The 24,250-nt window shown below is 37.7% G+C and overlaps 2 protein-coding genes across 8 annotated transcripts; one reads left to right on the top strand and one right to left on the bottom strand.

Moving 5' to 3' along the window:
• Positions 1-1,663: 1,663 nt before the first annotated feature.
• rbm17 (RNA binding motif protein 17) lies at positions 1,664-21,810 on the bottom strand. 4 transcript variants are annotated; one of them, XM_043236444.1, is made up of 13 exons: positions 21,676-21,810; positions 9,606-9,753; positions 9,265-9,381; positions 8,819-8,985; positions 8,141-8,253; positions 7,957-8,007; positions 7,081-7,207; positions 6,150-6,301; positions 5,842-5,889; positions 4,475-4,551; positions 4,155-4,253; positions 3,995-4,067; positions 1,664-2,042 (listed from the first exon to the last, which is right to left on the bottom strand). In XM_043236444.1, exons 2-13 carry the CDS (start codon positions 9,726-9,728, stop codon positions 1,939-1,941), a joined length of 1,251 nt encoding a protein of 416 aa, XP_043092379.1. In that variant the 5' UTR covers positions 9,729-9,753; positions 21,676-21,810; the 3' UTR covers positions 1,664-1,938. The 4 variants fall into 4 exon arrangements, with proteins under 4 accessions (XP_043092379.1, XP_043092380.1, XP_043092381.1 ...); XM_043236445.1 differs by lacking the exon at positions 21,676-21,810 and adding an exon at positions 10,082-10,187; XM_043236446.1 differs by lacking the exon at positions 21,676-21,810 and adding an exon at positions 10,030-10,146.
• il15ra (interleukin 15 receptor subunit alpha) lies at positions 13,469-22,435 on the top strand. 4 transcript variants are annotated; one of them, XM_043236448.1, is made up of 10 exons: positions 13,469-13,860; positions 16,250-16,444; positions 16,924-16,953; positions 17,104-17,127; positions 17,519-17,542; positions 18,073-18,171; positions 18,260-18,463; positions 20,972-21,010; positions 21,453-21,519; positions 21,605-22,435. In XM_043236448.1, the coding sequence occupies exons 1-10, from the start codon at positions 13,791-13,793 to the stop codon at positions 21,822-21,824; spliced, it is 972 nt and encodes a 323-aa protein (XP_043092383.1). In that variant the 5' UTR covers positions 13,469-13,790; the 3' UTR covers positions 21,825-22,435. The 4 variants fall into 4 exon arrangements, with proteins under 4 accessions (XP_043092383.1, XP_043092384.1, XP_043092385.1 ...); XM_043236449.1 differs by having other exon boundaries at positions 13,470-13,860; positions 18,263-18,463; XM_043236450.1 differs by lacking the exon at positions 18,260-18,463 and having other exon boundaries at positions 13,475-13,860.
• The last annotated feature ends 1,815 nt before the right edge of the window (positions 22,436-24,250 follow it).

Below are 24,250 nucleotides of genomic sequence, written 5' to 3' on the forward strand. Positions count from 1 at the left end.
AGGATCGGCATATCGTTTTAATGGCAGGTTTATTTAAACAGAGAAAAAAAAACTAACAAATAATGCAACAAAAATATTCCAAAAAACACATTTCAAAAATAGTTATGCATTGATTTGCATTATTTGACACCTTCTCAAAACATGACAGTACTTGGTGCCGCAACCCTTGTTGGCAATCACAGAGGTTTCTTGTAGTTGGCCACCAGGTTTGCAACCATTTCAGGAGGGATTCTGTCCCCAAACCCTTCAGCTTCACAGATTTTCTATGGGATTAAGGTCTGAAGAGCGGCTATGGTTACTCCACCCAAAAATGAACATTTTGCTCCCACGTCATTCCAAACCGGTAAAAGCTTTGTTCCTCTTCAGAACATCATTCAAGACATTTTGAATGATAACCAAATTGTGTTACGAAGACAATCTAAGCTTTTACGGTTTTGGAACGAGCGATTAGTCATGCTGGAGTACCCCACAACCCATTTTCAATGCCCTGGCCCAGACGGTACATGGCCCTGTCCATCATCCCTTTGATGCGGTGCAGTTGTCCTAACCTTTTAGCATTAAAACACCCTCAAAGCATGTTTCACCTCCATGTTTTATGGTGGGGATGGTGTTGTTGGGGTCATAGACCGCATTCCTCCTCCTCCAAACTAAAAGATGGATTTTAGTCTCCTCAGCCCACAACACTTTAACCCAGATCTCCTCTGAATCATTCCAATGTTCTTTGGCAAACTTCAGACAGACTTTCTTGAGCAGTGGGACCTTGGGGGTGCTGTGGGATTTCAGTCCTTCACGTATTACCAATCGTTTTCTTGGCGAATATGGTCCAAGCTGATCATTGACAAGATCTTCCCGTGTAGTTCTGGGCTGATTCCTCCCGTTCTCTACAAGGTGAGATCTTGCATGGAGTCCCAAACAGAGGGAGATTTCCATTTGCATGACTTCTTCCATTTGTGAATAATCACACCGACTGTTGTCACCTCCTCACCAAGCTGCTTGGCGATGGCCTTATGGCCCATTAGTCTTGGCCATGGCGAAGAGTTCGGATTCTAACTGATTGACTGCCTCTGTTAAAATAATCCTACCGTTAAAGTTTTTGACTGATTTCTTTGTCAGCAGGCAAACGAACAAAATCAGATCACTACGCTGTGTGCACAAAAAAAGTACAAGTTACGAAATCACCTTTTATTGAGTAACACGCCAAACCCAATTTCTGCTCAGGTCAAGACACACATTACGAAAAAGTATCATTCTTTAAGTCTATCAATAGTCCGTGGATCAGAGAGTGAGGGCTCATGGGAGTCGCTGTTATGTCACAACAGAAGAATGTAGGTTTCCTACTTTCTAGAGTCGCACAGGGACTTGTATGTCTGATTATATAAATCACGAACCAGGACTCATTCATTACTTTTTTCAGAACCATGTAGTAACTCCATGGGCATAAACACGAACGTTCAATACCGGCAAGCCCTTTCTCGTCTTCCTTTGCTCAGCTAAACGAATAGACCCGCCGCAAACTCGTGCAATTGGTTGTTTCGAAAGCACCACAGTACTCTTTCTTTAGGAAGCAGACTCTAAAACGGCTTACTCGCAGCCAACGCATGTTAATCTCAGATAAGAAAAAGTCTGTTACCAAGATTCACCTTTAAAACAGAACCAACCCAAGTTATTCTCCCAAAAGCGTTTTTTTATTTCTGGGATCTTCGTCACATCTTAAATCACAAGGACAAAAGGATATTTTAACCGTGAGGTGTGAGAGAGACTAGAAGCAATTCACAAAAGAGCAAATTAAATTTTCGTTACAAAACGTATTGCGGAAAAGGGGCACATAAACTAATGTTTTACAAGGGTGTATAAAATTACTCATGCTATTTACAGAAAGACCGATTACTTCCCCCTGGTGTTTATTCTCTCCTGGTTGCGCGGGTCTGGTTCTCCCACTCACACCTGATCTCCCAGGTCTAAGACACGAAACTTGTCCAAGTTATAAAAACAGGCCTTCACCACGCGACCTCCAAAGTAGCGCCCATTTAGATCCACCACGGCTGAGGAGGACAAAACAACAGCAGTTACGTTTAGAGCAAGTTAAATTGTGAATGTAATATTACACTGGGTCATCGGTTACATTTAACGTACATAAAATAATGCACAAAATGTATATTGAAAAAGTCAAACTTATAGTACATGGTAAAATAATAATTGCATTTCCAATGAAGTTGCAATAATGAGGCTGAGCACTAATTACAAGTTATAGGTGGAACAGAATTGGACCAGACATCAGGACCAGGATTTCAAAGGCTATGAACAAATTTAGCATGAATTATAACTTGTGACCAGATGATGGCACTGTCCTAAAGCATTGTACAGTCACTTGGGGCATGGACTCAACAATCAACAAAAAGAAAAGAAAAACAGCTGTAGATCATTCAGGTAAGAACACAATATTAAGAATTAAGGGTATGTAAACTTTTGAGCAGAGTCCTTTTTATAAATATTTATTTGTGGACTATAAACATCACAATCGTATGTTAAATGTCTATAAATATAGCATGCTTTTGGTAAAATAATTGAAAATAACATTGATTCTGCAAGGTGTATGTAAACTTTTGACCTCAACCGTATGCGTTACAAAGATTTGTATTTTTTATATGCTTTTCTTTTGAAGCTTATTAAAATCAAAGAAACCCGGTCTATCACTTCATAACAGATATTAAGAAGCCCACTTGTTTTCAACGTTAATTTGTAACGTTGAATAAAGGCTACCTGAGCACCAAATAGGAACGATTTATTAATACATAATTAAAAACTTCCCCCTACAGAAAGTTTTTGGTTTTTCCCCTGCATGATCTCACCAGTGTTTTTAATAAGGACCTATGCTCAAAAAACCCCCCTCGGTCGCCTGGCGACACTCAGCTTCTCTAAAAAGCCCATTTAAACAAACCACTAACAAAAGCCATGCAAACAAACTGCTTTGAAATGTGTTTGTTTTGTTGCATTCTTAAGAGCTTTGGCCCAGCCCTGAGAAGTGAAACAGCTGTCCATAGCGTTTTTTCTCAGGTTTAGCCTGACACACGGTGGACAAAAACAGTATTAGGAGCCTTAAAGCGTGTAGTTTTAGCCGCAGGACTGCAAAAGTTATGACTGCGTTTGAACACGTTTCTCCTTTTCCTGTTTCTGTTGTATTCTCTCCCATGTTTGGTCAACATCTAAAACAGGAAAAATTGTGCCCGTGTTCAAATATATAACGTAAAAATATTAAGCAGCAGTGATATTTCAACATAATTAAAATAATCAGAGATTTAGCTGTTAGCTGCAGAATTAATCTCTTTTTAAAAATGTATGCTTATGTTAAATATCTATCTATCTGTCTGTCTAAACTTGTCTAATGTCAAAACTAAATTTAAGGCATTCAGGTTTTAATTTCATCTTTTCTAAAATCATAGAAGCAAAAACATTTTATTGTTTATTTATCTATTATATTTATTATTATTTATTTATTTTATTTCTTGAAGTTTAGCCGGGGTGGCGTGGGCTGGGTTCTAAATAATACATTAATACCTATAATATAAATAAAACATTCAAAGCCATTCAGAGTTTAACTTTATTTTATCCCAAAGGAAATCTAAGCGTGTCGTTCTAATTTTCAAAACTTTTGGCACCCCTTTTTTATTTAGTACTGTCCTGAGCGAGATTTTTTTAACGTATAACATATTTCACAAATCAACACAACACGAACAGAAGCAGATAAATCTAATATGATGACCTTGTTAAGGATAAAAACGCTTTGAAGGACGAGTTAATATTTCGGTCAGTGTTTGAAAGCGAGGGAGGGAAAACTGGTTTGGTCTGCTATCCCTCGAGGAAGTGATGTAACCGGCCAGGTGATGTAACACCTAAGGGACGGCCTTCACACACTTACCTGCTTTATCAAGTAAGATCTGGGGCGCTCGAAATAAGAACCACCGGAACACACACTCCTCAAGTTTTGGCCGCTCACCTTTAATGGCCGATTCGACTCGTTCGAACTCCAGGAAAATGCGGACGGCTTCGTCGTCGGAAACTCCAGAGATCTGTAAAAACAAAAAGCCAGACGCACAGGTTTCACGCGAGCGGCAGATATTAATGACACCCGCCGCTTCCAGTGGCGTAACACTCACCTCGAAGATGACGCACTTGACGACTTTGCCGTACTTCTCACACTCTTCTTTAGTCTCTGCTTCCAGGTCTTCATCCACTTCTCCACGGCCAACCATGTTCTGAACACACACACACACACACACACAGAGAGAGAGACAGTTTTTATGTGCAGATGTAGCTCAACGAACGGTTTGGACTAAACTCCTGAATATCAGCTGCTTTTCGTGTAATATTCTGTCAAAAAGGCACAAATTAAAGGGTCACCCCACGTCATTAATCACTGATGTTGTTTCAAACCCGTAAAAACGTTCAATCTTGGGTTTAGAAAGAAAACACTTACCCGCAGCAGCACCACTTTCGTGGGACATTTGAGAATCTCTGTAAGAGGGTTGGTCTCGTTTTTCTTCGAGGCGTCCGCTATAAAACAGACAGCACACGCGCAGCTTCATTCACCAGCGCAGGCAACTTTTTACTGATGATAACAGTAATAAAAAGGTGTAGCGAAATGGCTAAAACAGCCAAAAGAGGGGGGAAAAAAATCAATTAAGAAGTTTTTCTATGCGTTTTTTCCCCCTTGTTTATCCTTAAGGACGTGAAAACGCAGGAAATCAAACCTGATCTGAAAATTGTGCGACGGACGAAACTGTGAGGCAGTGTGTCGGTTTCATTTAAAGAGCGTGCAAAGAACAGTACAGCCGTTTGCTATTAATAGTAATAATAAACAAGTACAATCTTAGGGATAAGATTGAACAACAGTCTATATGCAGGTAAAGGTTACTGACTATGTATGGTAATTTTAGTGCATACAAATGACAATGATTTAATATGATTCTTGTTAATGTGGCGAAAAGCATTGAGAAAAAGCACTGGGATTATTTTGACCAAATTTTTACCACGTTTTAAAAATTAAATGCAATGTCTGTTTGGTCAAAATGACGGTCCTAACACAAAAAAAGCCATAATATAAATTTACTAAATACAGTATTTATTTTTATTTAGAATCATGTAGTATCATGTAAGTATTTTCATGGAAATATATATATATATATATATATATATATATATATATATATATATATATATATATATATATATATATATATATATATATATATATATATATATAAAAGTTTTTTTCCGATTTTTTTTTTCTGCCAAAAATGACACTAAACTCTTTAAGTGAGTTTTATAAGAACAGCAAAAGCAGGACAGGACAAAATGTGTCAGGAAGGGGAATTTTGCCAAACATGCACCGAGTTTGGTCTCCAACGTCTTGCATGACCTAAACAGCATCCGTTAAACACCCACTGATCAAATTAAAAAAAATATTTTAATAATAGGTCTGATCTGTGACGGAGCAATTTGACATTTTTTTACTTCCTGAAAGCTTCCTTTTCCGCTTTCTCATTTCCTGTGAGAGACCAAGATGGACTAAAAATAGTAAAAAAGTTAAAATATCAAAATAATGTCCGTGAAATGATAAACCGTGATTAATTGCATTCAAAATAAATGTTTGTTTACATACTTTTCGAGGGAGTGCTGTGTTTATTTAATATTATTTAATATTTATTTAATATCTGCCCGTGTTAGGGATGCCACAAATGTGCGTAGTTTCTGCTTTTTAATGACTAATGGGACACATGTGGATGAGCAAGATGGAAAAAATAAGTAAATGACTAAAATGGGAAACAGGAAATAAAGTCAAACCTGAATTAGAGCCATGTGGATCAGCCACATTCTGACTGGATCCTGATGCTGAAACACACACACACACACACACACACACACACACACACACACACACACACACACACACACACATTCAAATGGGTTGTACAACATGGTTGCGCAAATGATTTAACATGGGGTTCAAAACAAACATGACACTCAAAGAAATAACAACAAATCAAGAGGATGTTTATTTTTGGACCTGTGATGTGTGGTTTTGTACATATTTCAGTGTGGGTGTGTGTGTGTGTGTGTGTGTGTGTGTGGGCAGGTGTATATGATCTCACTCTTTTCCGTCGAGTCTCCAATAATGATCTTGCCCCCGCGCTTGCTGGTTTTCTCCACCGAAAGGGCCGTGCTCAACCCCTGCTCGTGCTTCCCCAGTCCCTGTCCATCTCTGAATCCGTACTTCTGCATGATTTTATGAGCCACAGTACCGCTGAAACACACACACACACACACACACAAGCATTGGACTTTGCTCAATTATATCATATAATACACTTCATATACAAGCGTACTCAAATTGAACGCTTCAAACTCTTCGTTAAAAACACATACGTTTGTGTGTTAATTGACAGTCTGAATCTTCTTTTATATTAAAATGTTATAAGGTTTATATAACTTTTAATATTGTCGAAATGTTCTGGTTAAATTTCAATTCAAATCTTTAAGTGCTGTCAGACGATTAAATCGCATCCAAAATAAGTTTTGCTTTACATAATGCATGTTTGTGCACTGTGCGTATTTATTATGCATATAGATTTTTTCTTAATACATTTAACAAATATTATCATAATAAATAACATTTATATATACGCACATTCATAAAGCATGCAAAATATTTGCAAGTGTGTGCAAGCATATATTTAGAATGACATAATTTATGTTATATTAAAATATTTGATATACAAATATGACATCTGTGTGTATTTACATACGCACAATATACACAATACACAAACATGTATATATAAAGTACTAGTTTAATATAAAATAAGTAAATAGTAAATCAAAATGTTTTGTGGTAAAATTTTTCCCTTAAGGCTAATTTATAAAAAAATATCATCCATATAATTATTAATATAAGCATCACAACATTTATTTGTTAATTATGCAACCTAAAATGTTCCCAATCTCACATAACACCATTTAGCCAATAAGGTGATCCTGGATCTAATGAGTCAACAATAATGTCTTCATTTCTAGCTCTCTTACCCCATGTTGGCCAGGAATGAGTTCGTTGGTCCCGGGGGAGACCGCGGTCTATCGGAGTCATCAAAAATAGGGGGTGGGATTGCTGCTTTCGACCTCTGCCGACCCTCTTCATCATACGAATACGTCGCTGTCATGGCGACAAACACAGACTCAACAACGCACAAATATCATTAAGGACGCGCCAACATTGAACATGGTTGTTCTCCCCGTGGGTTTTGAAAAATGTGCCAAAATGTGCTTTTTACTGTTTTTCAAATAAAAACAAACCGATCCCAAAAGAGCGATTTAGCAATTTTTACTTGCACCTGAACATTTTTAAGCAATATAACAATAAAACTTCAAATGAATGAGTTAGTAAAGTAAAATGTTTGGCTATTTTTCTCGTCTTCTTGAATGAAGCATGTATTTTTACTGTACAAGTAAATGCTGTTTATTTACACTGATGTTTATTACATTTCCCAATATGAACACCGTGCGCAAATGTTATAATAAAATGTATTAATATATTTGTTGTTATTATAATCACCATCATTATTATTATTTTTATTATTATTATTACTACTACTTTTTAAATTTAATTTTACAGAACAACGGTAAAACTGCAATACAAACGTGAGCAAACGTTGATGGGGACTTTTTGCTTTTCTCAGCTTTTATTTTGGAAGAAACCCACAGGAAATCCTTTTCGTTAACAACAGCAGATTTAAAAATTAGATCGGGAAGAGATTGGAGAACGTTTAACGCAAAAATGCATAAAAACGTCAGTGACGGGTTATCACTGTTCTCAGCACCGTCTCTTGCTCTTTGTGCTTACAGAATGACTTTTGCATCTTTCTCGGGCAGTTTTACATGCTTTGATTTCAGAGATGTACTTACAGTCTCGCTCCACTAGTGATGTCGGCGGGGCGATGGCGGCTCCTCCCAAACCTGAGTGCCACGTGAACAATGTATTTTAACAACACTGAAGTTCAGTTGCCCTGCTTAGACTTAGAAACCTGGATTCAAATCACAAGTGACAAAGACTAAAGGGATGTAAAGAAATGTATTAAAGGGCACTCACTCCTCTTCCTCTTTTCTCTCTCATAGTCCTCCTCCTCGTCCGATTCACCTTCTGTTGGGAAACGTGAAAATCCGCTTGGCGCTGCACCTCCTTCGTGCCTCTCTTTACGTTTCCTAACACACAGTTTAACAAAATTCAACAAAGCAACGCTCATCTATGCAAACAGACATGCATTACCCGCCATACGTTTGGAATAATTAAAATATTTTATTTTTTAAATAAGTCCGTTGAGCACACCAAGGCCTCATTCATTTGATCAAAATCCAGTAAAAATTTGTAAAACTGAAATATTATTACCATTTAAAATAACCGCTTTCTTTGATTTGCGATCATCGTTCAATTATTAATGCATTTCCTCTCATTATTATCGTTACAGAAAAACATTTTTGGATGCTTAATATCGGTAACTTAATAACCATGATACTTTTTTCTCAGGATTCCTTTATGGATAGAAACGTCAAAACATGATTGTAACATCATTTTGCAGTATTACGGTTTTTACCAAATTCGAAACTATCCATCTGTTTTGAACCCATGGTTGTATTTTTTTTTTTTTTTTAACAAACGTTAAACTAAATATTTTGATATCATATATATTTGTGAAACTAATCTTTAAGCCAATCCATTAACAGATATAACAAATACAGGCACTTTCATGGAAAAATCATAGATGCATACTTCTCTCGCTCCTCAATTTCTTTCTGTCGCTCCTGTTCTCTCTGTCTTTGTCGTTCTTCTCTATGTCTCTTTACCACTTTCTCATAGTCGTTGGGAAACATGGGGTCATACTCATCAGCCAATGGGATCAGCACATCACCGGATGAAAACCCAGCTGACGCCGAGTCCTGCAATAAGCATGCACAGTCAAAAAAAAAAACGTAAAATGTGATCCTCGTTCATTTTAAATACAACATTTTGATGGGTGAACCCATTGTGATAATAAAAAAGTTAATCATGGCTCAGCGCAGTTATCAATTTGCAAAGGCTGCTATCTCATTAAACGCATGCACAACAACAACAATATTCATCATTATCATAGTAGTATTTTGGGACAAATTTGAGCAGCTCTACTAACATACAAAGTCAATCTGGAGCATTTTTATGCCAATATCAAGAGCGTTTACCTTCATCCCTGCAGCGATGTGTGGAGGCGTATCAGAGATCTGTCTGTCATCTACAGCACTTCCCCTCTTCAGATCGATAACCGGAGCGAGAACATTGGACTGTCTCATCCTCTGGGTCTGCAAAACATGACAGATTTGACATGTCACAAGAATTAATTTCCAAACGTTTCCAGTCATTGTGGTTGCTGGATAATTATGTAAAAACATAGAGAGAGAGAATTCAACATTCAACATATAACTAATTGAATGAAATATTGCTCGTTTTAAATAACAATGGGACACACGGATATGAGGATCCGTAACAATGATCATTTTCGAGCATGACATACACGCTGACCTACCTTTGCTTGTGTCAGTGCAGCTTTCTTCACTTTCAACTGAGACTGAAGCAGTTTGAAGTTTTTAGACCATCCTTCTGTTTTAGTGTCGCTTGTCGCGACCCCCAAATCATCGTATAAAGACATTTTACCTTCTTGCCAACCAAAAACTCTGAAACACACACACACACACACACACGCCTTTAAACGTACTGAAAACATCGGCGTGCTATGTAACAAAAGCTAGCGTACACAAAATAAGTACATTTGGCGTTTGCGTACATGTTAAAAATGAAACCGCATTCTAATCGAACCTGCATTTAAAGAGACGCCGCTTATAAAACTAATAATATATCGTTTACAATAAAGAATAATTGTAGCACTCATTTCCATGCGGCTTGCAACGATTATTGTACAACATATATATACTCAACGGATATCGTCTAACCTCAAATCACTAATCCACTTTAACTGTCAAACGAATAAAGTCAGAAACACACCTTTAAAGAAAATAAACCCTCTACTGGTTTTGCTCTGTCGGTTAGCATAGCATGCTACCAGTGTGAGGTCGCGGACGGATGACGTCACCAACCACGTCCAAACGCGCCGCCGAGTCACGACGTCTCGAATTTTAAATCTCACTTTTCTATTTTTTTTTTTATTAATTTTGTTTAATTTCATTGTTTTGTGTATTGTGCAGAGCCTTCCGTCGCAGCGGACAGAAAAACAAAAAACGTTTTCACAATATCCATAAGTTATTGAATCTGCGGACATGTAAGTAAATAATGTTGATAACACTTTATTATAGCGACCAATTCTCGCTATTAAATAGTTAACTATTAACATGCTTATTAACTTGTTTATTAGTACTTATAAGGCACATATACTGTATAGCTACCTAATATTATCAAACACCTAAACTTGACAACCACCTTACTAGTTACTTTATTATGGCTATCGATAACGTATTGGCTGTTTATCATAAAGCACATGCTGCATGACCATATTCTGCATCCATAAACCTCCCCATTTCCCAAACAAAACAACTACCTCAGTAACTGTTAATAAGTTTATTGAGGCAGAAATCAAAGTTTGATCCGTGTGTTAATATCGATAACCGAACCTTAAAATAAAGCGTGTACATAATGTTTTATTTGAGTCTAAAAATATAATAACAATAATAGGTGTAATACTTTCCTCTTTATTTAAATTTTAGATACAGCATCACACAAACACCATGACAACAACAGGTATGTCTTATTATATTTTTATAGTAGCCCGTTTTATTAATATAATAATCTGCATTCATTTGTTACTAAATAATTTACAGCAGTTTGTTTGTTTGCATTAATATACAGTTTCCAGCCAAAGAAGCCTGTATGTATGTTGCTTATTGCTGCCTTATTTTGTAAGGATCATAACATTATTATATATTATTATTATATATGTGTGTGTGTGTATAGTAATATTTTTTACATTACTGACACTATTCTCTTATTTTATACTGTAAAGTGCTTTGACGATCTATATTGTTAAAAGGTATAAATAAAGGTGACTTGACTAAAAATCAAATGAATTACATAACGTGCCAATTAATAAAATTTCTCAAAATAACATGATAAATGAATTATCATGTGCTGATTTATTTAAGATGAATTGTTGTGGTTGAATTTGATGATGGTTATTATATCTATATTTATTATTTTAATTCAACATACAAAGATACAAATATATATTGTGAAATATACAATAATTTTTTTAAAAGAAAAATTGTCTAAGTAAAAATCTAAAAGCGCTATTAGGTGGCGCCAATATGCGAGTCATTCGGTCATTCGATTCGTTCAGATTGACTCGATCGAGTCTTTCAGAAACGAAACAAGACTTTGGACAAGCACTTGTATTCTTCTACCGCTCAGGAATGTCCCTATGACCTTTGCTCAGGGGCTGCCGAAATCACATTCTGAAACCAGTCAGGGCTGTAGAAATGCATCTTTTAATATTTACGAGCCTCCCTAGGCCAGAGACCCAGAGACTCGGTCAATCTGCTTTGTCTAACTATGGAGACTCATTGATGTCTCTCACTGGACAGAGTCTCTGCTAAAAACAAAACAAAACAACAGAAGCCCAATAAAAACCATCACAGAAATTCTAGGTTTCCATTAAAATACCATTGTGAACCATTAATGTTTTCCAGTAAAACCATTACAAAACTCCTTTTGTAGTGTGTTTTGGCCATTTGTCCAATAGGACTTAGCGTCCCACCAATAGAATCAATCACATACTAGTAGACACCATTACATTCAATACGTTTTCTATTGTGTTTCGGGCAGGGCTCCATTGTTTTTTTTCAGCAGGGTGAACATATAGGGTATCTCGTTCTTCACAGGTTGGAGGCTCAGAATGTGGTTGTATCTATTGCTGCTTTACAAGCTGGAGAATCAGGAATCAGGACATATGGGCCAGAGACTCAGAATGTCGATGAGTCTGTACCTCATGATGTAGACTTAAAAACAAGAAGGTAACTCTTTCCCGATGAGGAGGGGATTGCAGTTTTCATGCTGTCATTGGCTATTTCTTTCAGAACCTATTTACACAGTCCAAACATAACGTTACTAAAGTTTTTTCAGTGCATTACTCACTTACCAAATCACAACCCCATTTCCCAGATTATACTTATTTCTTGGAATAAGTATGAGTGTGGTGTAGTTTGCATCCGTTTGAGAACATAGTTACGAAAGGATCTGAATGGAACTCTTTGTTTTACCCACAGATATTTTATATAGTGGTCAAAGTCCAAATTCTCTGGAGTCGGTCTGTTGGTTGGTGAAGATCAGAAACTGCATTTTTTATTAATAGGAAGTCCTGTCTTCTTCTTGCCCTCTAAGAGGTGTCTGGCTGTTGTCCTTTATTTGATGGCGTCGGGCAATTTGCTTTGCATTGCGAAATAAAATATTAATAATACTTAGATATTACATACAATTTGGTAATCAAACAAAGTGTTTCATATCGTACGGATGCAAAATGTTTAGCGTACAAAGTGCGGTCATCCAACAGGTCAAAAGTTGAATGCGCGTGGTCAACCACATAGACTTCAAACAGGAAGAGCAGAGTCAGCAACCAGCGTATTTTTACCACAGGTGATGTTTCGAGCCTAACATGGTTAAGAGATTTTAGGTTCGAAAGGTCACCTGAGACGCACTTCACGAATTACTGCCGACCCTTTCACAATGCATGTTGGTCCTGGAAAATTGTGCCTGGGATTGATTCTGGGATGGGGACTGAGCTCCATGTGTTCCTGGGTCAACATATTTCGTCAGCCTGTCCTCCAACAAAAACACAACCCTATTGGTCATTTGTGCCTTATACGACCTATATGTACGTTTTTAAATGAAGCGCCCTTTAGCGGGCACATTGGGTGGTTCTACTTCGTTGACCCTGGAACAACATTTCAATCCAAAAATGTAGTCTTGACCATATATCTAAACCTAAACCTAACCTTACCCACGAGTGATGGCTAAAATCAGAGGAAATGCTAGATGAATGACACTGACGTACGAGCACCGAACACTCATTGTAAACCTAAACCTCCCAAACATAAACCCAGTTGTCGCGTGACTCTTTGAGATTTCAAGAAAGCACTGCTCGGCGAGAATGAAGCAAATACTGTGCATCTTCCTAGTTTCGTGAGGCTAACTTTTTCTGGGAAATCACTCCGTGTGTCTCAGTCTTTAAGTGGACTACACTAATCGAGAGAACAAGTGATGGTTAATGTTAAGCGTTACATTGCGCTATTTTTTTTTAATCCAATAAGCATTGAGGATTCTGTCTCTCTTTTGCATGTATTTGCATATTCCTCTTTCTATCTGACATCTAGTCCGAACATAAGAGAGAAAATGCATACTCAGCGACAGCCATACATGTGCAGGCTTTCATTCATAGCATACAGAGCGCGTGCGTTTTAAAACATGCAGCCATTAACCGTAGCTTATCTGAACGCTAAGCGCCCAGTAAGCACTTTCATGAGGAACCGCGTACTCCTTTGCAAAGCAGCTCGCACGGACTCGCCCAAAAGCGAAAGTGAAAGAGAACGTGACGTTTGGACTGAAACGCGTACAAATGTCGCACCTCTCTGTTAGTCGCTGTTATTTCACACACATCGATGAGGATTTAGACCACCCTTCGGCGTTACCCCGGAGTTCTCCGTGACAAATGGACATGCATGCGCTCGTTAACTTCATTTTCATAACGGCGGCATGTGCGCACATTGCCAGAGCAAGCGGTAAGTCTGGATTTAAAAAAAAACACAGACGTACGCATTGAGCAATCCTGAACAGCGTTAATGCATATTGCATTTATCACGTTGAGGTTGGGCTTTACCGCTTAACTGCGGATTCTGCGTTAACGATTCGAAGAGCTTGGCTAAAGCACGTTCTCCACGAGGGCCTTCAAGTAAATAAATAAATAATAAAACCGAAACCAGGTCTTGGAAAAAGAAACTAGTAAAGGAACTTTAAAGTGAATATGGAATTGCCTTGTGAAAACCATGTACCAGTCCCTAGATTATGGATGCAATAATTCTATATATTCTTTTAATTTAGCAATTTAATTATTTATTTGTTTCTCTTTTCTAATTTGTTTTTAAGCAAAGCACTTTTTATGTACTTATTACCCGAGTTGATTCTTCAGAAATTATAAATTGAAATTGTTAAAGTATTAATTTATATATTAAGGAATTACTAGATTTCTGGTAATATTGACTCTCCTTCATAGTGGCTATTACGTTGGACACATAATGATCATTTTGAGGAATTTCAGTTTTTTTCAATACAACAGCAGTTCACAGTGAGCATAGCTTCAAAAAAACATCGTAAAATTAGTCCACGACTAACATGCAGTGTGTTTGCTTGGTAAACAATGAAATGCAAGACATTAAAAAAAATTTTCCCTCTCAGTATTAATTATGATTAATTTTAAGTCAACCGTTGTGCTCTTTAAAGAGGTTCTTCTTACTGGTTAATTATCTTGATAAAGAAAAACACGGTGAAGACTTGTAAATATCAGGATGCGTAAATAATAAAAATAGAATGCGTTTGTTCGTGGTTTCAGTTTCAGTTACCTTTCATTAAAACTAAGCCAACAAATTTATTAAAATATTTATATAGCAACAGTGAACATAATAGTCATTGTTACTTTTATTCTTTTGACGTTCAAGAGTTAATGAGTTCAGAACAGACTTTTTTTTGGTTTAGACAAAGAACATTCTCAGAAACGCACAAGAGGATGTGGCATTTTTGATGTGCTTCACAATGGTGTATCAAAAAGCACATCTTGCAGCAAAGCATGAACCTAAAGCGGAAAAGTCAGTTCATTAATACCATCTTGTATTTGTATCATACACTGGATGAAATCAATCGTATCATAGAAGACCACTTCCACAGATTGCAAAAGCATCTATTAATGCACAAATGCTCCCCCGTGTGTTCTTCCAAAGAAATATCACGTTCAATTCAGTGAGATTTTTTTCCGAACATAGAGAAAGCTGTTGAGATAAGTGCTATATTTTGAGGTGCTGAGTGTTTCACAGCTGTTTTTATACGTAGGTGTCAAGTAGTGTCCCACCGTTTTCTCGTTCCCATAGAGGGGGAATGCCGAACCCCTCCAAACTGTAACTTTAACCTCTCCTTTTTAACCGATGTGTATCGTCTTGTCCAAAAATGTACTGAAGATTTTTCTTTACCCCACAGATGTAGTCTTAGTTTAATTACTTTCTTATTTTATTTTAATTGGACCGTTTTACTTTTTCATGCTCGATTTGATGACTTAAAAAAAAGCGTGTCGTTTTGTCGTATTCGCGTTGCTCTCATTAGGACATTTTTTCAGATGAACTTGTGTTTGTGGTGTGTGTCAACTTTCGCACCAGCCAAAATAAACTCTAACAAACAGACTGCCCTCAAAAAAGTCCCTTATAATACATGTGAAATGAGAGCAAAATACTTACCCATTGGCAATGGTTTTGGTGTCCAGTCTAGCATTACACTGCCACAAGGTCACCATAGAACCTGTGGCAATAATCAGACTAACAATCATGGATCGTTTCGAACTGTGAGATCCTTTGGAAGTATATGCGGAGCTGTAGGTGCTACACCAAACACAGAATCGTGTTCATGTATGTATCACTGTCACAGGCGAAGTTTCTGATCAAAAGTATGTGAGATATTTAAAGTTTACAGTATAGATTCTTTAAAAAAAAAAAGTGAGAGTTTTACACACCAGTCTGTTATTGTTGGCGACATTTCCACGCCACGAAAGGTGATGCTGATTGAATGAACTGTGATTGGTTGTTTGACGTGGCAGTCAAAAGGCGTCGTGGGCGGGACTTGGTCAATGAACGCTGCATGTATTCCAGACCTTCAGCCGCCAGTCTGAAGGTCTGCCTACGAGAGACTATACCAACGGACTGCCACAAGCACATTTTCCAAAAGGCTTGGACTTCATTGAGTAAATGGAATATTTGATAGTCAAAATGTGGCGTACTTGTACATATATATTTCCCACAGGGCAAGTGCTGCCATGCATTAAGTGGGAACACCTCAAATGTGTCGGTGAATCTGAATGCGTCCATCACTTTCATATGTGGTATTTTTGTGACAAATTCTCTTTCGTCTCAGATGGCTGCGGAAAACCAGAAGTTGGAGAAAACACAGTACCTGTGACAGAATTATCACATAACCTCGGTGCCCGTGTTCGCATTCAGTGTGTAGAGGGCTACTTAAGGAAAGCAGGAACGTCCAACCTGATTCGATGCGTTATGCAACCAAATGGCAGTGCAGCCTGGCACTCTGATCTTCCTCTCAAGTGTATACGTAAGAGTCTTGTTGTCCTATACAGTACGAGACATGTTGCAACAAAAAGGCATAGTGGTCTGGAAAAACATAAATGGTCACAGAATTTCCACATTAATCTTCATTAAGCTAAAGCTATGTTTGGTTATATCTTTTATCTATATCTGTTCTAACCTTTTGGGAGGAAATTCAGTAAACGGTAAAATACTGTTTCTACACTGTACCTCAGTGTATTAAGTCCTTTTCACTAACCATCACTATCCTGTCTTTTAAGACTCCTTTTTGTGCAAACATGCCTCCTTTAGGCTCAATAAATACTGTGTATACTCTTTAATAATTTGCTCTGCGTTCGAGGGCACTTTCTAGCAACCACAGCAATGGTTGTTTTGCAAATGAAAATCACTAAAAATAACAGGCTTAGTAAACATGACACATGGGCTTGGTTTAGTCATCATGACAGATATTGGATTATCAATGTATTGCATGTTTTTATATTGCAGGTGATCCCAGAATTACACATGCGACCACAAGTAAGTGCCCTCTTTCTTCCTCTATCTTCTCTGTATATTGGTAATAGCGCAGTGTGCAATTTACGCACCTCAACAATCTGAAATGTATGTGCTTGATTTAGTAATTGTAACAGATATCAGATAATCAACGTAGTGATTTTTTGTTTGCAGGTGATCCCAAAATTGTGACCACGAGTAAGTGCCCTCTTAATTCCTTTATCTTTATCCTTATTGGTGCAATTTATGCACCTCAACACCTAATGGATTAAAGAGGTCATAGGATGCTATTTTATTTACCATTACTTGGTATATTTGGTGTAACAAAATACACTGATGTTCTTTAATGATAAAAAACTCCTCTACGCCCCAACTATCTCAAAAGCATTGTTTTCCACAAAGGCTTTTCTTCCAACGAGCACAACCTGCTCTAATTGGCCAGCTGACCTCTGAAAATAACCATGCATTTTCAACCTCTCACAACAACCTTAGTAAACATGACACGATCCTGAAATGCATGTGCTTTGTTTAGTCAACCTAACGGATATCAGATTATCAATGTAGTAATTTTATTGTTTCTTCTTTGCAGCTGATCCTCCACACGTGACCACAAGTAAGTGCCATCTTTCCTAATTCCTTTATCTTTTCTGTATATTCTCGAAAAGGGGGCCATAGTATGCTATATTAAAGATCTTGGTTTTGTGTAACAGAATATGTTGACGTGCTTTAATGTTCAAATACTGTGCCTTATTGTAATTGGTCTATGCCCAGTCTCTCTCAGACATATTGTTTTCCACAAAGGCTGCACTGCTTGGCTATCTGACCCAGTGTGGAATGCGTTGCTTTATTAAACCCATTGATTGCCATGGTTTGCATGGCGTGAGTGCAGATCTCCACATTAGAACAGCCAATAACAAATATTTAAACCAAAACCAACCAAACTATCAGGGCAAAGTCAGAACCATTTTTTTAGAAATACTACCACATCTTGAAGTAGACGTGCGTTTAAATGATCTTTTAGATCGAATAACTTCTTTTGTGGGAGATTTTGAGCTTCGCGACTCTGCAGATCTCACACTTGCCCCCCTATCGCCAAGATGGTTGGTTGACTTAAATGTCCGGCATTATTTCTTTGCTTTATAGCAGAAACCCAGAGTCCTCGTCAACAGTTCACATTATGCACCACAGAAACAACAGCAAAAAAGCGCCTCACTCTTCAAGGCACAAATTCACCAAACACAGGTATATATATATATGTTATACTATGCTTGTATGCGTTGATATTGTTTCGGTACGCCTACATTTACATTAATTACATGACACGCTCCAGCAGCAGGGCACATAGCTTTGACAACAACAAATGAAGTTGTCGCAACCAAAACGAGAAGAACCACCACCCAGCCAACTTTGATGAGCACAACAAAAGAGACAGAGTCTATTACAACCAATGAGACAACAAGCAACTACACAAGCAGAGAATACATGACAACAACGTCGTCACATACCCTGTCAGGCTCTTTCACTACAACAACAGGTGAAGCCTTTACTATGATGGGTTAAGGTGCATGGGACTAACTAGTAAACGCAAATATTAACATCCTGTCATTATTTACTCACTCTTGCGTCCTCTCAAGCCAACATGACTTTCTTTCTTCCACAGAACGCAAAAAGAGCCGTTTAGCTGCTCTTTTCAATATGGTATATAAAAGCCGTCAAGCACTTAATTTGCCCATGTTAGCCTACAGGTTCAATCTTCCTACAGCAAGACATGCCTCAACGAGTTTGAAAAAGTCACAGAAATTGGAAAAGCATAAATGACGACAGAAATTCCATATTAATCTTCATTAAGCTTAATCATTCTTTAAGTATAAAAATGTGCCCTAACGCTTATTAATCCAGGCTCAGACTTGAAATCTGGTTGCAGCACACCCATGAAGAGAATCTTCATTGATTTTTTTCAACTCTCGTACGCGCACACACACACACATTTGACTTTTGACTTTGACATTAGCTAGCACACTAGCATCTTTCAATACTCCCGCAGTACGTTCAAAGTTTCGCCGCAGAGCTTGTCTTGTCTTGAAAAAGTGAAGGTTTTCGACACATTTCGTGTTATTGCTAAACTTCCATGAGTAATCTCCTGTCTGCACTATTTAATGGACCTACACAGGAGGGCTGAAGTGAACTAGTAAAGTCAATGGCATTTCTTTTCATGCAAATACACCCTCTTTTGGCTCAATAATAGGGCCTTTCTGGTTTTACTTCCAGATATAAAAGTACAGTACTAAAACACTGAAACGATTTAGCGCTAATTATTTCCCAGTACCGTTTGAAGCGTTTACACAAGTTGATACAATGTCTACACAGTATATGTTTACACTGCGTTTTAATTCATGGCGGGTGAGGGCATCTTCATACACGTTTAGCCAAGAAGCGTACACGTACGTCACTGATAGTTCCTAGTACTTTTTTAGACCCTACTCTGAAGTAGTAGACTATTGCACTAGACTTAAATTGCACTGTTTCGAAGCTGAAGCTTTACATGATGAACGCTGCTCTGGATCAGCGGCAGCACGAAAGCTATGGAGTGAAAACCTCCTACAAATGCACGCCAGAGATCCACAAATCATGATTTTCTTATTGTTACGTGCGAATAACGATTATTTTATTGCGTCAGTTATCCGCCTATAACACATGACAATAACATTTTTATTTGTAAAAGTTTCAGACATTTGCATACTTGAGTTTAACTTTTACTCAAGTATGCTTTTGGCCAGATACTTTTATTTGAGTAACATTTTCTTTGAGTATCTTTTCTTTCACATTTTTGAGTACTTTTTGAGTACCTTCCCTTGCTTCTGCAACTCGTGGTTCGTGCCATTGGCTGATCGACATATTTCTTACGTAAATCGGCACTGTTGGCGCATGCAAAACGTTCTTAGCGTATCCGTTAGTCTGTATTTTTAACAATTTGCTAAAAGTGTTCATAATTTTCTACGTAGCTCAATTTCAAACGTTTTCTAATAGCGATCTGATTTAGCGATGACTGGGGATTTGTGTAGAGGCCCTGACGCAGTTCAGTTTATCCGCGCATAGCAATTGAGTTCGCCGTTTTCTAGAAAAAATGTCTACGAATATCTTCACGCCTCCATATTGCGAAACCCACAACGTACATAACCACATACAAAATACAACCCACGTCATATCCTGCTAAGTAAACATAATATTTTAGGTTTAGTGTGGGACAGAGGATGTCTCTTACTTGATTAGTAATTTTTTTATTAAATGACTCCATCTTCTGTATTAAAGAGAAAAGATTTAATCTGGTGTTTAAAGTGAATCAAACTGCCTTGACAGCTTTACCTGCTGGATTTCCACAGCTACTGAAGAAATGTTAAAATAAATAGGTCTTTTTGCCGCTGCCCCTTTATATTTTATATTACATTTTATATACATTATGTTGGTTTGCAGTCCATGATCTAGAGTTGCTTGCCACTATCTTTCTGAAAGATTTCATTATAATTAAACTTTGTCCTACTACTGAGCTCATTTTTCTATTTTCCATTTTTCCGTGTTTTTTTATTAGGAGTCGACGCATCTGTGAGGACCTCAAATATTTCTGAATATAATTTAATTTACTAGTAGTTGTTCTTTCTTTATCGATATTCTCTGTCACCCATATAATCAATTACTATCTTAAAACGATGTAGTGCTAGTGGCTATAATCTGAAATTCAAGACCAGTAGAAACAGTAACACAGAATAAAGCCATGATTGCGAGATCGTTATTATAAAAGCGCATTTAAGGATATAATCGCTTTTTAATAAATATTTGACATCATGTCTTTCATTGATTTTTAAAGAGCTGTCAAGCTCCCAAAATGCTGAAAACCACCCAAGAAGCAGTCTCCCAAAGCCACGTGACAGTTATAGCATAGAAATCACACGGGCTGTATTTCTTTGGTGATAGAAAGTCATTTGTTTTTTGAAACATGAATGTGATTTTTAGGCAAACTAACCTAATCAAAATCTCTTTAATTTAGGAACAAATGCAGTGGCAGCCTTATCTCATGGTTTTACACGTGAGTGCCATTTATTCCTGTTTATTTTTTTCTATGCTGGTTATTACTTCATTCAGGTATTTCTGGTTTTGTCTGGCCAGTGGAGAACTGGTCCCCCAGCTGAGCCTGGTTTCTCTCAAGGTTTTTTTTCTTTCCTTGCCGCTGTTGCCTCTGGCTTGCTTAGTTGGGGGCACATCATTTCTAGCGATTACTGTCGCTTTTGATTACAAAGGTCCTATTGAAACTGAGCTGATCTAGACAATGACATCTCTGCATCCAATAATGAAATGCATTTAGTCGAAAATTGAATGTGTAATCTTGCTATAATACATTACCTGATACTCTATTCTCCAATTTGATACTGCTAAGCACTTTGACACTAACTGTATTTATCCACTCTGTGCTGATTTTTTTTCCCTTAAAGTATGTTGTTTCTTTGTTTTTTTTTTTATTCAACTTTTAGCAACAGTAAGTGGAGTTACAGTCACAGTTCTCATTATCCTGGTGACAGCAGTACTCATTTGCTTGTGGTACGTTTTTATAAAATCTATTGCGGTTTGAAATTTAGACTTCTTGCGGCCTCTTTGTTAATTGTTTGCACCTCGTAACCCACAGGTTAAGGTGGAGGAATCATAGAAACCAGAACGTATATAACTCCACACCAGATCCCTCCGCTTCCTACATACCTGTATCAGTCATTGGATCTGAACTCAGTTCGGCTCAATCAAACAGGACAGCTGAAAACGCCACAGAGGGCTCCGTCGTTTACAAAAATCCAGGCACCCCCCAAGAAGTGGACGCTTGCGACAAGCTCCTCCCGCAAACGGACACCTGATGAAAAAAAAAATCAAAAATGTTCAGATTACATTTCTGGAAATCGGATTAATGTCAGAACCCGCTTGACTGGATTAAGCCATTCGTCCAAGCCGTGTTTAATGTAAATACTGTAGAGAACAAGGTTTGGCTGTTTTGAAGTGGAAGTCGAGCAGAAATGAACTGCTCGATAAACTGCTAGATACTTCTTTGAATCGAGAATAGTGGAGACAGTAATATAAAGCCACTACCTCATAGGAAAGTAATGATACATAATAACCCAGAACAGATAATCCAGTAAAAATACTGTAGGTAATAATCCAAGGGCAACACTGACATATTGCAAGACAACGTCTTTATGCACACAATGCATATTCCGTTAAACAAAGAGCATCATGGGACATAAAAATCAAATCTGAACAGTTATGATACTTAGATCAGAGTCCAGTCACCACCATAAATGCACATATACCACAATACACCACCATAAATGCACATATTTGACAACATCCATCTAATGTACCTCATCTCACTCTTTTAATGTTATCATAAAACGAATAAAGTGTTTATATCGTTTTTAATACATTTTTTTATGTATATTGTTCAATGAGCAAACAAAACGAGGAACTTTTACATCAGTTTTTTTTTTTTTTTTACGTGGCCGCAAAATAATATGGTCGTTCAACGGCGATCATTTGTATGCGAGCACACTTGTGACTGTACATTTTGTAATTAGCATTAAATTATTGTGCATGTTAATCAGGGTTCGGAAACCGATATTTTGATACCCTAGGCAAGATCTTCTTCATCCTAACAGCAGTTCAGCTTGAATTGAGGTTCTTATTTGGCAGCTTTTCGTTCGAATCATTTGTTCCACTGAAATATGAAATCATGATCGTGCTTCACAGAAATGATCACATGCAGTAAGCATCAAAAATAGATTGTGGGTATGGCTAGTAATGTAATTGGAAATCAAACACAAAGTTTCACTACAGCATTTTGTCCTAGATACACACTCCCCTCCGAAGGTATTGGGGAAGTGACGCCAGTTCCTTTATTTTAGTGCACGAAAATAGAGCACTTTATTTAAATTATGGAATTATGGTACTTGTGTTTTTTTTTACCTGGGACACCTAACATGTTCTAATACTTTTGCTCACGTAAAAAAATGGTGGGTTCAAACAAAGGGTGCTATCAGATTGTGTGTCAGATCCAGTCTCATGATGTTCATGTTTTGATGACAAACCCAAATGCTTTTAGTCTACAGCAAAAATGAAGGAATTAGCCTCACGGTGCTAATACGTTTGGAGGGGAGTGTATTGCGGTGACGGTACAATCCACCATTTTGGACTGATCCATTCTGTTGTGGTTAAACTCAATACCACCAAGTGTTTACTGTGTTGTACGTCTTGTCCCTTACAAAGGCATTGCATTGGGTTTCTCAGTTCTGGTTTCGAGTTATTTGTATTTAATTTACTATTTTAGCAAACTCATTTTGTTACCATACTTAAATACAGTTCAACTTACCTATATTAAGGGTATCCACCTTTTTTTTCAATGCGGAAGCAAGCCCATGGGTGAGATTCCAGGTTCATTAGATGCTGTAGGTAAGTAACCAGGAGAATAAGAGCGAGAATAACAACAAAGATGAATGAAGGTCTTCCGGGTTTGGAATGACAGAATTTTAACTATTTTTTTAATGCAGGACATTGACCACAGCATAACACTACCTTCTTCTCATAGTGCCTCCTCCTGCCATCTCCCCAGGTTAGCAATTCACATGCACCCACCAGTCCACCTCATCTAAAACAAAACTTGATTAATCAGACCTAGTAGTCTTCAACTGCTCAATGGCCCAGTTTTGATGCTCACACGTTCTTACTAGGTACTTCTGACAGTGGACAGGGGTCATAATTTTGACTGGTCTGCTGTTATGCAGCTCCATATGGAGCAAATGGAAATGCATTGGGTGTTTTTCTGGGGGCCATTGATGGGAGGTGGAAAAAATACTTTGAGAAACTCGTTGTCGGCAGTAAATCAGACTTGTTCCCGGTGCATGGTGGACTACGGCAGGGCTGCCGTTTGTCATCGGTTTCTAGACACAGCCGGGGGCCAGAAGGGGTCCGGTTTGGGGGCCACGTCTCTGCTTTTTGCGGATTAAGTTGTCCTGTTGGCTCCATCAAGCCAGGACCTCAGCGGGCACTGGAGCTGTTTGCAGCCAAGTGTAAAGCGGCTGGGATGAAAGTCAGCTGAGGCCATGGTTCTCATTTGGAAAAGGGTGGCTAGAAAAGAGTTCCTGCCTCAAACAGATGACACACAGGTATTTTACCGATATTTGTTAATGTTTGTATTTTGTGCTATTCACTTTCACTCCTTTTGCTACAATATGTACTTTGTACACTTTTTATATTACAGTCCTACAAAGATGAAAGAAAATTTACTCAGAAA

The sequence above is a fragment of the Puntigrus tetrazona genome, chromosome 4 (assembly GCF_018831695.1).
Source record: "Puntigrus tetrazona isolate hp1 chromosome 4, ASM1883169v1, whole genome shotgun sequence".
NCBI classification, from domain to species: Eukaryota; Metazoa; Chordata; class Actinopteri; order Cypriniformes; family Cyprinidae; genus Puntigrus; species Puntigrus tetrazona.